General features: G+C 44.5%; 1 protein-coding gene across 11 annotated transcripts in view; it reads right to left on the bottom strand.

Moving 5' to 3' along the window:
* Positions 1–6,560: 6,560 nt before the first annotated feature.
* ano10b (anoctamin 10b) overlaps positions 6,561–17,012 on the bottom strand; it is a 36,135-nt gene continuing 25,683 nt past the window's right edge. For all 11 annotated transcript variants that reach the window (XM_052028185.1, XM_052028178.1, XM_052028179.1 and 8 more), the window contains 4 exons: positions 13,665–13,856; positions 11,682–11,819; positions 8,463–8,579; positions 6,561–7,514 (listed from right to left, as the gene is read on the bottom strand). In XM_052028185.1, the coding sequence (XP_051884145.1) occupies positions 7,386–7,514; positions 8,463–8,579; positions 11,682–11,819; positions 13,665–13,856 (576 nt within the window). In that variant the 3' untranslated portion in view covers positions 6,561–7,385. The remainder of the gene's footprint in view (positions 7,515–8,462; positions 8,580–11,681; positions 11,820–13,664; positions 13,857–17,012) is intronic.

Raw genomic sequence — 17,012 nt, 5'->3', positions numbered from 1 at the left:
ATATTTTTCCTGGCGTACTTTGTCAAATTCTCCCAAGTTTGAGCAGCTGTATTAAATCTCTATTTATCTGCCTCTACTTTAGAGAAGGCTGTGATTCTTCTCCCTGGTCACCTGTCATAACAGAAGACAATCATCACTGATACTGTTCTGGTAAATCTCCTCTGAACCCTGTCCAAGTCTCAGGATTTTACTCCTGGGCCTTTACTCCTTGAAGCAAAGGAGACTGAGGGGTGATCTCATAGAGGTGTATAAAATTATGATGGGCAGAGACAGGGTGAGCGATCTTTTTTCCTGGGTTGGGGAATTGAAAACTAGAGGACGTGGTTTTAAGGTTGGAGGTGAAAGGTTTAATGAGATCCTGAGGGGCAACTATTTTTTTAACCCAGCAGGTGGTAGATATATGGAACCAGCTGCCAGAGGAAGTGGTTGAGGCAGGAACATTAGATACGTTTAAGAAGTATGTGGACAGGTATATGGATGACAAGAGTTTAGAGGGATATGGGCCAAGTGCTGGGAAATGGGATTAGCTTGAATGTACATCTTGGTTGGCATGGACACATATGGGTCAAAAGGCCTTTTTCCATGCTGTACAACTCTGTGACTCCATGAATCTCCCAGTCCCAGACAATTAGCGCAAATATCCAAGTGAATCAGTGTCCGTAGATTTGAGCCCTGGATGTTGTATCTCAAGAAGCTCAGTGATGTCACTAGAGTTTGTGAATGCATCATAAAGCTTTCTACCTACTTCATCATTAACCTCAGTTACTGGTCAAATTACCACCATGATTCACTCATCAGCCAACAGCCCCTATCAATCAAGGGCCGTGTCCACCTTTTCAGATAGTTACCTTGCCTTCAATCAATGAGAAACATGAATCTCACACTCACATTTCAGAACCTGCGCAGTGTGCCGGTTGCTCAAACCTGGCTGGTACATCACCCGACAGGTAGTATGGCACCCACTGCCCTCTCCGTGGCAGAGCAGGTGATGCGTGGCCACAACTGTGAGCAGAGAGGTGAGATGCTCCTGCATTCCTTAAGCCTTGTGGAGGAGGTGGCGCTGCCAGTGATTGGAAGGGTAATTTTTGAGGCCATGGCTGGCAGTGAACCTGCAAAGGGGCATTTACCTGCACTGTAGGGCTCCCAAGGGTGCTGGTGTTCATAAAGGGGACTCTCGTCCTTACAGACACCTCCCTGACGACTCCCTGCCATGATTTATTTCCCTTTGCACAGGGAGCCTGCCTCCTGTACAGATTTTATCTCAGCAGCCTGTGTACATTCCTCAGGTCCTCAGGGAAAAGCATCTAAATAGTATTTCTGTGCTCTCAGGAAAACAAAAGGAAGCCCACTCTGCCTGTGCAGATAAGCTGCAGGTCAGAAAGTCGCGGATGGAGACCAAAAGAGAATGGAAGTAACCTTTGAATGAAAATAAGCAACTCATCTTAAATGGGTGACCTCTTATCTTTAGACAGGTCCAGATTCTCTCACAGGAAGAAACATCCTCTCCATATCCACCTAGTCAAAATACCTAAGGATCTTTTATGCTTCGATCAAGTCCCCTCTTCCTCTTCTAAACTCCAGCTGATACAAGTCTAGCCTGTGTCTATATGTTCCATCGGGTGGAAGGTTGGGGTAAGCTACAACTTCAGGGCTGGATACGCAATGAACAGACCATTTTACTGCCTTCAGCTGAAAACCGGGTTGAATTATTACTCGTTTTGCACATCACTGTTGATTCCTCACCAGTTCCAATCACACGTGCAAGAGTTTCCGCTTGCGAGATTCATAAAAGTGATTTATGAATTCCTCATTTGGAAGTGGCTTGCAGTTCATTAACAGAGTAAACGTCACTTAAAGTGCTGTAATTGTGCAATGCCCATTGGACAAACCACATCCTGCTTAATCCAGCAAAAAGGCCGATAACCTCAGCCGACTTAAAATAAATCAGAGCTATTATCATCTATCATGTTTATAGACAAGGATTCTTGTTTAGAAAGATTATTCCAGATAAACTCCCAGTAACTTGAATTTTTTAAAACCATCAAGATAAAAAGAATTTGGAAAATGAAGAACATTTCCCCCCTCACGCTAATGGTTTTAATTCACTGCTGAAATCCTTCCACCCTGTTCTGGCTCATGATATTTAACAAAAAGTGTGTTTTCTTCCTCTCTTCTCCTCCTCCAAACAAAATAATCTTCAACAATTGACAAGTTGTCAATATATATTTTCCTGATCAGAAGTCCTTATTAATGTTGATCCAAATTTCCTCTCAAAGTAACAGAGAGGTAAATGGTGCTGATTATGCAGTTCGGACAGTGGTTTCAGGAAATGGGCATTGTTACGCTCAAACATCCAGAAATTGCTTTCCAAAATGAAGCTCTCTGCTCTTGGCTTTACAGAAATGGCATCTCACTGTCAGCCTCCTGCAGAATGGTTTGTAGGGGTTGTACTGGCACAGTATTTATGAGTTAAATGAATCACAGGGTTAAGTCACTTCAGGTCTAAACTCCCTTTTATTGAAGCAATAAATGTAATTTAGTGGCCTCTGGCACTGATGATACCAAATTACTAATGTGGATACTTGTTCTTCCAGCTTACAATTGCCAGAGATTTTAAAGGAGTAACATTTTTAATTCAATTTGTATTTTTCCTGTTGTTTGTTTTGTCTCAGTTTCTTTCCCTATTCCACCATGAAACAGGAGGATAGAGAGGAATTTAAACAAATAAACCAAAGTACTTTATTTATGAAGGAACTTGAATTGTGCAAAGCAGCATTTCTTGCAGTGGTTTTCACTACAGAGGCAGACGGACTCACTGGCAGCTTCTACATATTGCAGCAACTGTTGGTCACATATTCTAATTCTTAAAGTGGTATCAACCAGCATAACATATTTCTCTTCTCTTATCCCTGGGTTTCTTTCTCTCCCATCATTGTTCCTGAATTCACTCCCTCTAATTTACACTTCCTTCCCAGTCCTTACACTCTCTTTATCTGATTGGTCGAGATGGACAGTTGTTTATCCCACTCTCCCAGCAACCTGCTGTGTAAAAGTAATTTTAAAAAACCTAAACTAGTAGGAAATACAATTGGATCCCCTGCTCCAGCCAATCAGAGGCTTCTCTTTTGCACAAATTCAAGTTTGTTGCTCCTGAGGAATATTTTCTTTTGACTTTTCCCATTTTTCTGCCTTTTTTGTAATGTTTCCAACCTTATTTGAAAATGCTTGTGCTTAGCTTTGTTCAATCTCACGATGATGGTTTGAAAAGTGCAGATCAATTTGATTGTTGCGGTTGCCAGTGAACACTGCAATTTGATTGGAAGTTTTCAGACTGTAGCATTTGTTATTGGTGGCTGACGCCTGCCCCATCTACTCAGCTGTGATGTGTTGCTCCTGCATGAAACTGCTATATCAGCCAGTCAATTATATGTATGGAACACAATTTGCATTTAGACAGCAACAAACGAAGGGCAGCCTAGGTGTATCATTTGTGTAGAAACAACCTCACTTTGAATTGCTCGTGATGCGGCAAAGGTAGGAGGGTGAGGATGTTGCAAGGTGAGACGTACCTTATCTCCAGTCAAATGATTTGAAATGAAGTTTGCCAAAATTTTTTTGGTCCCTTGCAAATATGCAATATTTTATGCTGTGCAGAGGAATCTGTTCTCTGAAGTAATTATTCCATATACACAGGTTAATTACAGAGTTCTGAAATAGAATCTAAGATTAGGAAGTAGCTGAAGGCTTCATGCTTTGCTGGACTTTTTGTTCAGCAATCTCCCATTGAGCAGTGCTTAATAATAACAAGGTTCACAGCTGTAATACGAATTGGGTGAGTGATCCATCTCGACTGCACTGGTGAATGGATCTCATCAGAGCATTTAACATTTGCAGTTCAATATTTAAAATGTTTGCTTATCCTCTGCTTTCCTCGTATTAAGGCAAAACTCAGGAGGGAGGCAGAGAGCTGTATTTGCATATAAGACACAGTGTTCCTTTATCCCTGGGAAGATTACAGTGAGGTAGCTGCTGATAAAATGTCAGTCTCCTTGGTGAGATTTAAAAGGTCATTTTACCGGCCCATATTGCTGGCAGTAGGTTTTTCTGTGAGCAAATACGTCTGGGAAATTTGACCATATCCTCATCATAATTCCCTAACAACTAGAATTAAAAATAAATGTGTTGAGAACTCTGGGGAACTGGCAAAGGGGTTGAAACCAGCATAGAACAGCCACAATTACACTGAATGGTGGGGAAGGCTTGAGGGGCCGAGTGGTCTACTCCTCCTATTTTCTTGTGTTCTTATGTTGCTTGGACACTGTAACAAAGATCAAAAGTCACCATCCTTAGGCACAGTCACTTGAAATGCAGTCAGAGAACAAGGGCTTTTATTTATTCGGTGCTTTATTTTTCTTGAAATACTGTGCATGGTAAATTCCATCCCTTCACCCAATGTACAACAGAACAACGCAGCAAAAATAATAAATAAACAACCCACACATTACACGGAATAAACCACCACTACATTCAGAGTTGTAATGGAGTAATGACCCCTCTTATTTCTTACAAGATTTCAACATAAAATCTCGGTAATGTGATTTCCTCCCATGTGCAAGTGATTTTGTCAAGTTCCTACACACTTTCCATGTAATGTGGAGAAAGGAAGAGAAAGACTGTGATTTACACAGTCAGCAATGAGTGGAAATGCTCTATAATTCCTTGACGTCACATATGGTGAGTACTTATGAAAGACAAAGGCTTGGGAATTGTGGTATTATGTTTTAATGGCAATAAATCAGCATTGTTTGTCAGCCTGATGCTGGTTTTGTAAATCCCACAAACAGAGCAACATTCTGCAGCAATGAAAAGAATTGTCGATGTTTCGGGCCAAAACTTGATGCAGGATTTTGACCCGAAACATTGACAATTCCTTTCCTCCCACAGATGCTGCTCAACCCACTGAGCTCTTCCAGCAAATTATTTGTTGCTCCAGACTCCACTATCTGCGGTCTCTTGTCTCCAGAGCAACCTTCTACGGCAATGCTCACACAATACCATTCCCTGTGTAAGCCTGCATACTGCCAGTTTTAGCACAGGATATTCTATAGATGTCTTGCATATTCTCACAACTACCAGCGTTTAGCCTCTCAGGTGCAGCTTCAGCAGCCAGTTCTTAAAGAGACATACCATGTCACAAACCATGCCGGGAGTTTGATGCTTAAGCTGCCGTGATTATAGGGGAGAGGGGTGGGGAGCACCAATGGAAGTATGTGGGAGAGTGCTCCCAGAGGACCAGAGGGACCTAGACTCAATGGTGAAGGACAGTACCTGCAAACAGGCCATGGAGAGCCCCGCTGGACTATAGTCAGGCAGTCCTGACAGGGAGGTCTCAGTCAAGAGTGATACCACAGGAGAGCAGTTTGCAAATGGCTGCCCTTTGGGGAAAGGATGCAATTCTAGCAAGTCCCTCTGCCAGCTCCTCTGGGCTGAGGGGAATAGAAGAGGACCTCTTCTTCTTAAACATGGAGTTTGGATAACCTCCTGCAATGCAGCAGTGATCAGTGACAGCAGCCCAGAGTAATCATGATGCCAGGGAAGCTGAGAGAAGCCATGAGCTGGAAAAGAACATTTTTCTGAGCAGAGAGGTCAGGAGTCACGCTGGGGACAACTCTCGGGCAGTTCACTTGTGTTGGCATAATTTGGGGGAATTTCATGTCATGTGCTGGCAAGTATGAAAATCGCGCCAAAATGTCAGGGTTTGAATTTCCCCTGAGGCAGCAAGACACCTGGAAACGAGTGCCAATTACTCTGCTCCGAGTCAAGCTTTTTTCCTTTTTGCTTATTTTTTGTTTGGATTGGTAAAATAGAATCTCTGAGCCTAAATCAGGAAGTACAGTTGATGCCAATGTTGACCATCAATACTAATATAACGTTGGTCATTTCTGTATTTGGTTGTTTCACTGCCGTAAGATGGTGACATACCACAAAGTAAAGAATGTCACCAGCATTGGAGGAAGAAGACTGCCAAGTCAGTTACAACTGGCGGGCAGCGTGCCACCAAATTGCACTAATGCATGGGTTGTAATCATTAGGCAGTTAGAAGCAGTGACTCAGAGAACTTCATGGACCAGAAGAAGGGCATTCAGTCCATTTAGTTTATGCCTCTCACAAAATAGGTTTCAGGTTAACCCTGCTTCCCAGCTAGGGCCTTGGCTCTGTAGATTATTCCTCTGTAAGTCCTCATGCAGTTACCTCCTCAGTCTGGTGAAGGTTCTGCCTCCAATACCTTTTCAGGCAGTAAGATCCATCCCACATAAGAGATTCTGCAGATGCTGGAAATCTGGAGCAACACACCCAAAGTGCTGGAGGAACTCAGCAGGTCAGGCAGCATCTATGGAGGGAAATAAACAGTTGATGTTTCGGCTCAAGACCCTTCCAGGACTGGAAAGGAAAGAATTCCTGGCTTCTGCCCTCTTCCTTTCCACTCCTGATGAAGGGTCTCGACCCAAAACGTTGACTGTTTATTTCCCTCCATTGATGCTGCCTGACCTGCTGAGTTCCTCCAGCATTTTGTGTGTGAAGATCCAGCCCACCACCACTCACTAAGTGAGAAGCCTTTTCTCCCCACCTCCCCTTTAATCCCTCTACTAATTACCTTCAATCTCTGCCCTCTACTTGTAGTCCTCTCTATACTGGAGGGCAAGGAGCACAACCATTAATGAAATATTGTGAGTGTAAGGCAGCGCCATCTCTGGGTGAGAAGGCCACATATCATCCCAAAAATTGTTGATTCGAGCACTCAGTGTCTGGACTGCCAAACTTGGAAAAGAACTGCTTCAAAGGAGTCTTGTTTTGGCAACATTGTTTTAATGCTTCAACTCACAGCTGTGGAAAGAAGGATTCAAAAAAGAAAAAGGGCATTCTAAACAGGACAACTATTAGGACGGAGCTTCAAGAGTAATGAGGATGTCAGACTGCCCTGTCAAATGAACAAGCTCCTTTTTGTTAAAGGGAAACTGTTATGCTGCTGTTTCTTGCTTCCTTGTGAGACTTGCTCTGTGTTGTCAATGGCTGGGATGACCTACGGTTGTGAGAGGTTACTGCCTTAATCAAAATACAAAGCAGGAAACACTATTAGAAGCTGTAGTTCCCACAGTGGAGATGTGGTTTATCATCAAATGTGCTTTATAAATATATTTCTGCGTGTATTGAGGAATTACGAAATAACAAAGAAGCCACCCTGTCATATATACAAGGAGGAACAACTCCAGAAAATGAAAATAAACGGTGAAGAAGTCAAGTTAGTTGTTGAGAGGGAGCCTTTGTGTTAAGTTTGGTGTGAGCAGCTCGCCTTGCTGTGTTTCCATCATGTGATAATGTGGTGCTTACAGTAAGTTCAGCTGCCTGTTGCTTGCATGCAGAGAGCTATCCGCAGAATCAGGCCACGTGATTCCACCTTGCCATCCTTCTTTCTCCTCCACCTCTCCGCCAAAACCTTTACCTTCTTCAAACAACTGAAGTAAGAAGAAAACAATCCTGTTTAAATGCCGAGCGAGATCTGCAGCCCCACAAACTTGTGCACGTTTCAAACTAATATGGTATCTCGGTCTAATATATCATCTCCTTTAATTCAGCTCCTCAAGCTCATAACATTTTTGATGTTACATTTATCAGGAAACTGTGAACAGGCTGGGTCACTTTCTTGAAAGGTGAGGGCTGAGGGTGAATTAACAGAAGTCATTAAAACGATAACCACAACTAGCATTTATAGAAGGTAGCAAATGTCCCAGGGTGCTGAACCAAAAGGAGATAATAGGAGAGGTGACCAAATGCTTTGTCAAAGAAATAGGTTTTACTGTGTCTCTTCAAGGAGGAAAGAGAATGAGGGATGTGGAGAGGTTTAGAGCTTCGGACATGGCTGCTGGTGGCAAAGTGAATCAACGCAGGGAGAATTGGGAGAGAGGATCAGGCAAATGCAGAGCGAACGAGCTGGTTGGCAGCTGAGACGTGTTGAAGAAGAATATTGTGGACATCAATGCCCAAGGGTGCAGACACTACGCCCTGCAACATGTATGTCCGGCCACCAGGGGTGCAGTGCTATTTACTTTGTGGTATCTGTAAACATATGTTAATGGCAGACCACCAAACCTGCCAGCAGTGGGCTTTGTGAAGGCAGCTCCTCTGACTCTGCTGCTGGTTGGCTCCTGTAGTTCACTATACAGCACGTACGGCACAGCTAAAGGCCATTCTGACCTATGTCGATACCAACACTTCAGGTGACCCTCTTCCCACCTTACTTTGTCTGACTCCATCAACATTTTATTCTGAAGTCAGCCCCAAGCTGCTCACAGCTGTGGAGCGCTGTTGGCAATATTTCCCTCCATGGAAGGCATCGTATTAGTGTGGGGATTTCCCGAAGGGTCTGCCCTGTCTCTCTGCCTTACAGCTAACAAATACATTACCTTGTGCTTGAGGGCCTGAAGGGACTGGTACTCGACTCTGTCAATCTTCAGCTTCACCCACTGGGGGATGTCAGGAATAACAAAGGCTAAAATTATCTTTATAGCCAGCAGGGCATGCTGAAAGACACAAATAATGGAATAGAGTCAGCGACAGAACAGGATAATGTCAGAACTGAAGATTCACGAGACACGTCATTGAACCCAAGGTACATAGAACATTACAGCACTGTACAGGCCCTTCAGCCCACAATGTTGTGCCGACATCTTATCCTGCTCAAAGATCTATCTAACCCTTCCCGCCAACATAACCCTCCATTTTTCTATAATTCATGTGTCTATCTAAGAGTCTCTTAAATGTCCCTAATGTATCTGCCCCCACAACCTCTGCTGGCAGTGCGTTCCACACACCCACCACTCTCATTGTAAAAAGACTTACCTCTGTCATCACCCTTATACCTTCCTCCAATCACCTTAAAATTATGTCCCCTCGTGTGAGCCATTTTCACCCTGGGAAAAAGTCTCTGACTGTCCACCCGATCTATGCCTCTATCAGGTCACCTCTGATCCTCCTCCACTCCAAAGAGAAAAGCCCTAGCTCACTCAACCTATCCTCATAAGACATGCTCAAAATATTTTTGCAGGGAAGAGCAGATTTAAGATCCAAAGCATTTCCAAGGACCACTCTTTATTCTAACCACACTGAACGGGATACTGCTGTTATTTAGTTGTGAGAGTTCTCACTGCTCCCTTCCACCCTCACTTGTCCACTTGTCGCATCCTCAGTGCTTCTTCCCACCTTGTCAGACTTGTGCTGAGGAGTATGGTACCCCACTGTTGTACAGTGACACGTTCATTAGTTCTGTACCCACTATGGTGAAGTGACTGATTTGGATCTATGAGTACTGTACCTGTTCTACAGTGACTGTCCTGTATCTGAGTACTGTGCCATACTTTACAGTGGCAGACCCTTGTCCACCTGCACTGTACCCTGTGTTACACAGCAACAAATCTATTCAATCATTATGTATCCCACTGTTATACAGTGACCAGACTGTATCTATGAGTATTGTATGCCAGTGTTACACAGTAACAGGCCCATAGGCATCAATACTATATCCCAGTGTTACGCAGTGGCTGACCTATGTCCACCAGTACATATTCCAGTGTTATACAGCAACTGTCCCATGCCACCAGTACTGCACCCCACTGTTGTATAGTGACACACCTGTGTCTATGACTACTGTGCCCCACTGTTTCACCATGACTGACCTTTATCCAGTGGTTTATCAATGGTTCTCTGTGGTGCTGATGAACGGAGCAGGGCATCTCCACAGTGTGATCCAAGTTACCACACCCCTCTCCCCATAATCTGCCCACTCTCTGGAATCCACCCACAGTTGCACTCACAGTTATACAGTGATAGAGGTTCAGGAACCAGGGTTGGGAGAGTCTTAAGGGCTGATGGTAGGTGGCCCCAAGGCCTGAGAGTCTGGGCGTGGTATTGGGTGGACTCCAGAGAGTGGGGAGAGGGGTGTGGTAACTTGGATCACACTGTGGAGATGCCCTGCTCCATTCATCAGTACCACAGAGAACAATTAATAAACCACTGCTCATAACCAGCCACCTACAGTACTTTGGGCACTCCTGGCTCCTGTTCACTCCCTGCTGAAGCGATTTGAATCAGGCAGTGTCCCCACCTCAGGCAGCGTCCCCACCTCAGCCACCTCCCTACAGCTCCTCCACAGAGTTGCCATTCTTCCGACCTGGCTGACTGCTCACCTTTCCTACAACGTGCTGCTTCTCGTTGGTCTGCTGCACATTTCCTACCTCTGACGCTCCACCATCGTGTTGGGAGAACAACTTTACAGCCAGTATCCATTTGCCCATTGGGGCCAGGATTTCCTTTCAGTACCAAGTCACCCATGCTCACTGCAGCTCTTCAAAAATGCTTGAATTTACCTTTTGCGGCTAAAACACCTCAGATGCTGCAAGTTAATTCAACTACTAAAAAAAATGGTAAACTCATTGAATTAAATGATAACTACTACACTTAAAACTGTTTAAAAACACAAGTAAATTCAATTAATTTGAAAGCAGTATCAATGCTGTACATTCACCTTGATCCCTTACAGATGTTTCTCTACATTCGAGTGAGTAGCGTTGGCTTTCTTCTGCACGGGCTCTGCAGGTGTCTTTAAATTATTGTAGTTTAGTTCTCCTCGGCATGCTTCCACTGGGAATCCAGTGTCAGGGTTCAGCCCTGAGATATGCAGGTTGGCAGATTATTTGGCCACTGTAAAATGCCCCTCCTATGTAGGTGAAGGGTAGAATCTAGGGGGAATTGATGCAAATGTGGGGAGACATTTCCCAGTAGTTCCCTGAAAAACCCCACCCCAATATTTATATACTTCATGCATATGAAGCCAAAATAGTCATCTTTTTCAATGTTAGGATTACTCCTCTCACTGTGCATAACAGGGGTATTGCAATGACATCAAAGCAAGCGTTGCCATGGAGTTATAGAGTCATACAGCACAGAAACAGGCCCTTTGGCCCACTGAGGCCATGCCAGCCATCATGCATCCATGTACATTGATCCCATTTTATTCTTGTCACATTCCTGTCAATTGCCCCCAGATTCTCCCCCTCACCTACACACCAGGGGCATTTTACAGTGGCTGGATAACCTGACAACCGGCACATCTTTCTAGGATGTGGGAGGAAACCCACTTATCACAGGGAGAACGTGCAAACTCCACACAGACAGCACCGGAAGTCAGGATCGAACCTGGGTCACTGGAGCAGCAGTTCCACAAGCTGCACTACTGTGCTGCCCACTTTGTATGTGGTGGAAACTGTATAGCCCTTTTAATTCAAGTTTAAGTTTATTGTCATAGGTGTAAATAGTGTATTGTCATAGGCATACAGGGTATAAATGCCATGAAAGTTAACTTTTTGAAGCACAGTACATCAGAAACATGACAAATATAAGTTAACATAGACTTAACATAAATTACACATAAGTTGGATGACAAAATATACTAAAATATTTTAAACTAAAACTCAATTGTATAAGAGCTGCACCAATAAGTCAACATTCTAATTCTTAGCCATATTAGATGCAAACCTAATGCATTCCTCCCTATGTTCAAGCTGATGTGATGCTGTGCATGTATGTATTGTAATGTAGAAGAGTGAGCCATGTGGACATTCACTTACCTCCACTCCAATGGCCCAGATTAACACGCTGTTAGAGGTTACATTATTTTCTGCACAATACTCTTTCACTTGAGGGGAAATACTAATTAGCAAACAGTTGGTGATGACTGACAAGAATCCTATCGTCTCAAAAGCAGTCTGTGAAATGAAAAACACATAATGAGAGATGTACAGATTCATTAAAAGAATTTTAGGGCAACTTTTTGATATGCCAGCCACAAATTATGTTACAATCGCTGAGCTCTGGGAGCAAAACAGAATAGCTTGGGTTCAAACCAGGAGGCATTACTTGGCTGTTCAGTGCCTTTCATCTTCTTGTAGTTGATTAGTTTGGTAATTATGAACACTGCTTTAACCCAACTTAAGTGCTCCTTGTTGAAGGAGTGTTGAGTAATAATTCATATATACCGTACGATTGTTGTAGTTGTTTGGAGATAAATGATTCCTATCTTAGCTGTCTATTTTTTTTCTTGATACTCCTTGTTAGCAGAGAAGTCATAAGAATGTTCAGCTAAAAAGCAGGCAGCAAGGGGAATGATTTGAAATCTGCTCCACTTCTGTATGTACTCGTAAGTTTTTGGTCAGCAAGGAGAGCCCTTGCCAGAAACCGTTTTATATTTCATCTTCAAGATCTGGCTGCTGCACGCAAGGCCAGGATTTATCATCCTCCCTAAAACTCCTTGAGAAGATGGTGGGGAGCCACCCTCTTGAACCATGGCATTCCTGTTTGAAAAGTACTCCCACAGTGTTGTTGGGAAGGGGTCCCCAGGATTTCGAGCCTCCGACAATGAAGGACCAGTGATACCTTTCCTAGTCAGCATGGTGCGTGGCTTGGAGGGAACCCAACACATGACGGTGCTCCCATGTGCCTGCTGTCCTTGTCCTTCTTGCTGGTAGAGGCCACAGGTTTGGGAGCCGTGGTTAGAGTAGCTGGGGTGACTCTCTGCAGTGCAGTCGGCCGCTGGTGCATACAGCAGCCACTGTGCCCACTGGTGGAGGGAACGAATATTTAGGGCAGTTAATGGGATCCCGATCATGTGCGCTACTTTCTCCTGGATGGGGTTGAGCTTCCCGAGAGTTGTTGGCACCACACTCATCCAGGCAAGTGGAAAGTATTCCATCGTACTCCTGTTTGTGACTTGTAGATAGTGGAAAGGTCTTTGGATACCAAGAGGTGAGTCACCCACCGCAAGATATGCAGCCTCTGACCTGCTCTTGTATCTACAATATTTATGTGACTGGTCCACTTGAGTTCCTGGTCAGTAGTGACCCCAAGGATATTGATGGTGTGACTCAGCAATGGTAATGCCACTGAGTGTCAAGGGTAGATGGACGGGCTCTCTTTGGTCATTGCCTGACATTTTGATGGCACAAATGTTACTTTCCATTTATCGACCCATACTTGAAAGTTATCTAAATCTTGAACACTTAATCTAGGTTGACAGTTCAGTTCTGAGGGAATACTATAATGGATGCTGTTTTTCCAGTGAAGCATAAACCAATCTGGTCTCTGACCTGAACGCAAAGAATTTCAAAGCACTGTTGGAAGAAAAGTATGGTAGTGTCCTGCCTAATGTTACCCCTGACCAACGTTACAAAAACAGATTATCAGGCTGTTATCTCATTGCTGCGTGGGCACTTGTTCCATGAGATTACATCTCTGGAATCCTCTGCCCTGAGGGTGGCGGGAGCCAGATCATTAGATATACTTAAGATGAAGGTAGATAAGTATTTGAAAGATTAAGGAATTGAGGGTTATGGGGAACAGGCACAGAAGAGGAGTTGAGGCCAGCATAGGTCAGTCACGATCATATTGAAAGGCAAGGCAGGCTTGAGGAGCTTGGTGACCCACTCCCGCTCTTATTTTATTGTGTTCTTGTGAGATCCCAAAGGTCCCTTCACTCATACAGTCAAGATAACAGCTCTAGACCAAGCCCTGCCCACTCATCCAATAGGGACAACCTGGTGAATCCTCTTCCTCACCTGCCAGACTCCTATATTTGCTGCCGGTGAGATGAAAGGTTTTCGGAAGAGGTGGCACAGCTTCAGAGCGTCCGTGCGGATTTCCGTGATGTTGTTCAAAATGATGAGTATGGCTGACAATGGGTAAATGCAAGAGAAGAGGCTGACGTATCCGAACTGAACAAAAAGCTCCATGTATTCATCGAACATTCCCTGGAAAAACAGAGAGACAATAACAGGAACTGCACATGAAACAAAGCTCTAACTTGTTTATTCAATTTTTAGGGCTTTGGTTCCACATTTATTGCCCATCCCCAGCTGCCCCCGGGAAGGGAACCGCTGGAGTCCTACTCACGAAGATTCTCCCACAGTGATGTTGGAAAGGGACTTGCAGGATTTGGACCCAGCAACAATGATGGACCGGCAATGCATTTCCAAGCCAGGATGGTGTGTGACTCGGAGGGGAACCTGCAGGTGCTGGTGTTTTCATGACCCTTCTTCCCTTGTTCTTCCTTTAACAGTAGAAGGCACAGGTTTGGGAGGTGTTGTCAGAACAGCCTAGGCAAGGAACTGCAGTGCACTTTGTAGATGGTTCACACTGCGGTCACTGTGCGCTGGTGTGGAGGGGTTGAATGTTTAAGGGGCACGTGGTGACTATTCCATTACACTCCTGACATAGCCTGCTGATGAGGAGGAGCTAGGGGTATTAGGATGTGAGTCACTCGCTGCAGGATGCATGGCCTCTGACCTAATCTCACGGCCACTATTACTTATGTAGCTGGTCCAGTTGAGTTTCTGGTTAATGGTGACCCCCAGGACATAGATGCTACAGAAGTATGGTAATAGTTCACTGACTGGAAGGTTGTGAATTCAAAGCAAAGTCTCTCACAATGCCCCCACCCTCCTCACAAACACCACAACCTCCCCATCACCCCAGCCCACATCACCACGGCACACTACATTCGTTCTCTACGGGCTGTTATGTAGAAATTGGAAGGTCCTGAGCAAAAGGGCAGGCACAGTAGTGTAGCAGTTAGCGTAACGCTATTACAGTGCTGGCGACCCGGGTTCAATTCCGGCCGCTGTCTGTAAGGAGTTAGTATGTTTTCCCTATGTCTGCATGGGTTTCCTCCGGGTGCTCCGGTTTCCTCCCACATTCCAAAGACGTACAGGTTAGGAAATTGTGGGCATGCTATGTTGGCACTGGAAGTGTGGTGACACTTGCAGGCTGCCCCAGAACACTCTACGCCAAAAGATGCATTTCACTGTGTGTTTCGATGTACATGTGACTAATAAAGATATCTTATCTCATCTTAAATGGGGAAAAACATTGTGCACAAACTAATGGCAGTTTAGTGAACTCTGACAGCTAGATCTGGCTCGTGTGAAGAAGGAGCTTTCATTGCTCTTTGCCCTCTCAAATTATTTCCTACTGCGTTGCTGGCTACCTTAGACTCAACCAGAAGAAGTGCTGAGTTACATTATTAACACATGGTGGAGACCAAACTGCCCCAGTCAGTGCTCCCAGAGCTGCTGAAATCATTCTGCTAAGGGATGTGTTCCTGCCGCAATGTTTCCTTGCCACAGGCATCTACACCATGAAGACTTCTGCACAAATAGTACCCGCAACGGTCCCTGTCAAATCCAGAGGTTAATCAGAGTGACAGAAAACACATCAGTCACCACCAGGGACTGTTCCAAGAATAAAAGATAGACTGTGTGTCACAGAAAGCATTGCTTTTCCTGTCCCTGAGAGATGGAGTGACTCACTTCCTTAAGGTAGATCATTTCCCAGCCTGACTGAGCACTGACTAACCTCTGAGAAGATCTCATTGGGTTTGACTGATGGGCAGTTCAGGGACTTGAATGAATTTATTCCAGTAGCTCGTAAAAAAGAAATTCATTTTTTCCTCTTAAGAGCATTATAATTGCAATGATTGTGTAGACCTCTTTAGAGTCATACAGCACAGAAACAGGCCCTTCAGCCCACTTAGCGCCTGCCAACCATCAAGCATCCAATTATACTGATCCTACGCTAATCCCATTTATTGCTTCCCACCTCCTCATCAACTCCCCCCATATTCTCCTACTCACCTACACACTCAGAGCAGTCTACAGCAACCAATTAACCTATCGACCTACACGCCTTTGGGATGTGGGAGGAAACCAGAGCGTCCTGGGGCAAACACGCGTGATCACAGGAAGAACCTACGAACTTGACAGAGACAGCACCCGAGGCCAAGACTGAGCCCAAGTTTATGGAGCCACGTTGTACCAGCTCTCCTGTGCCCACACTCTCGAAGCAGGTTAAAGGGCGAGGTCCATGGGCTTCTTAATGGGTCCATGGACTCACCGCTGACCTCGCGGAATCCCAGCCCCAAAATGTAAGTGGTCCCTATGATATGCATTTAGCTCCCCCAATGGGGGTTCAGTGACATCCAGCAACAGTGAGCTCACCAAACCAGGGAGTAAATCAGTCTTATTTTTAGAACTTGTTTAAAAAAAACCTTTTTACAGTGAGTGAAGTAATGCAACCAGGTTAAAATAACTGAAGTATCATAAATTATCTTAAAAAAAGACCATGAAATAATTAGATTGAGTGAATTATTTCCCAGATATTTAAAATGAGATTTTCCGGACAAGGAAGGCTTTCAGCAATAATTATGAATAACACATCGTTTGGCAGTTTAACAGGTATTTGCAGACCCATTCTGCTGCTTGCACTCCCCAGACAAGGTATTTCTGCTTCCACCATTATGTCAAATCCAGTAGCCCCATTACTGCCAGACCTTGCCATTCCCTGATCTCCAAGCAACCCCCTTCTCCATCACGATAGAATTCCGGGGCCCTAATTAATATCCTCTCTTCCCAAACTTCCAAGTCAATCCTAGAAACAAGGACAAGATTTTGGAACCCATTAAATTTTAAACCAATGCTCCCTGATTCCAGAATTGCCTCAACACCTCCAGATCTTTCTAGTTCCTGCCTCCGTGTCCTTAGTAATCAGTTTGCCTCTCCTGGTGATCCCAGATCCAAGCACCTGTCTTACTTTTCCTAAGTTCGCCCTGTGCAATTTTCTCTGCATGCATCCACCCCACTTTTCTCAGTACAGATATACCCCAGGCCTCTTCTCCAGTGTTTCCAGAACCCAGTTGTGGTTTCCATTGCTATGAAGTTGGTGAGCCCAGTAATGCTATAGCTTCCATCTTAGAAAACATCCTCCTCACTAGAAGGAATGCCATGGGGATTGATGCTAACAGTTCAAAAATATATAGTGGTAGACGAGGGCAAAAATGAAACTGAAAATCAAATACAATCAGCATCAGACAAGGTTGGAGCCAGTCATTTCACCCTCCTGTGAAACTCTAT

Source organism: Pristis pectinata, chromosome 13, assembly GCF_009764475.1.
Source record: "Pristis pectinata isolate sPriPec2 chromosome 13, sPriPec2.1.pri, whole genome shotgun sequence".
Classification (NCBI taxonomy): domain Eukaryota; kingdom Metazoa; phylum Chordata; class Chondrichthyes; order Rhinopristiformes; family Pristidae; genus Pristis; species Pristis pectinata.
This window is presented reverse-complemented; position numbering and strand designations above follow the sequence as displayed.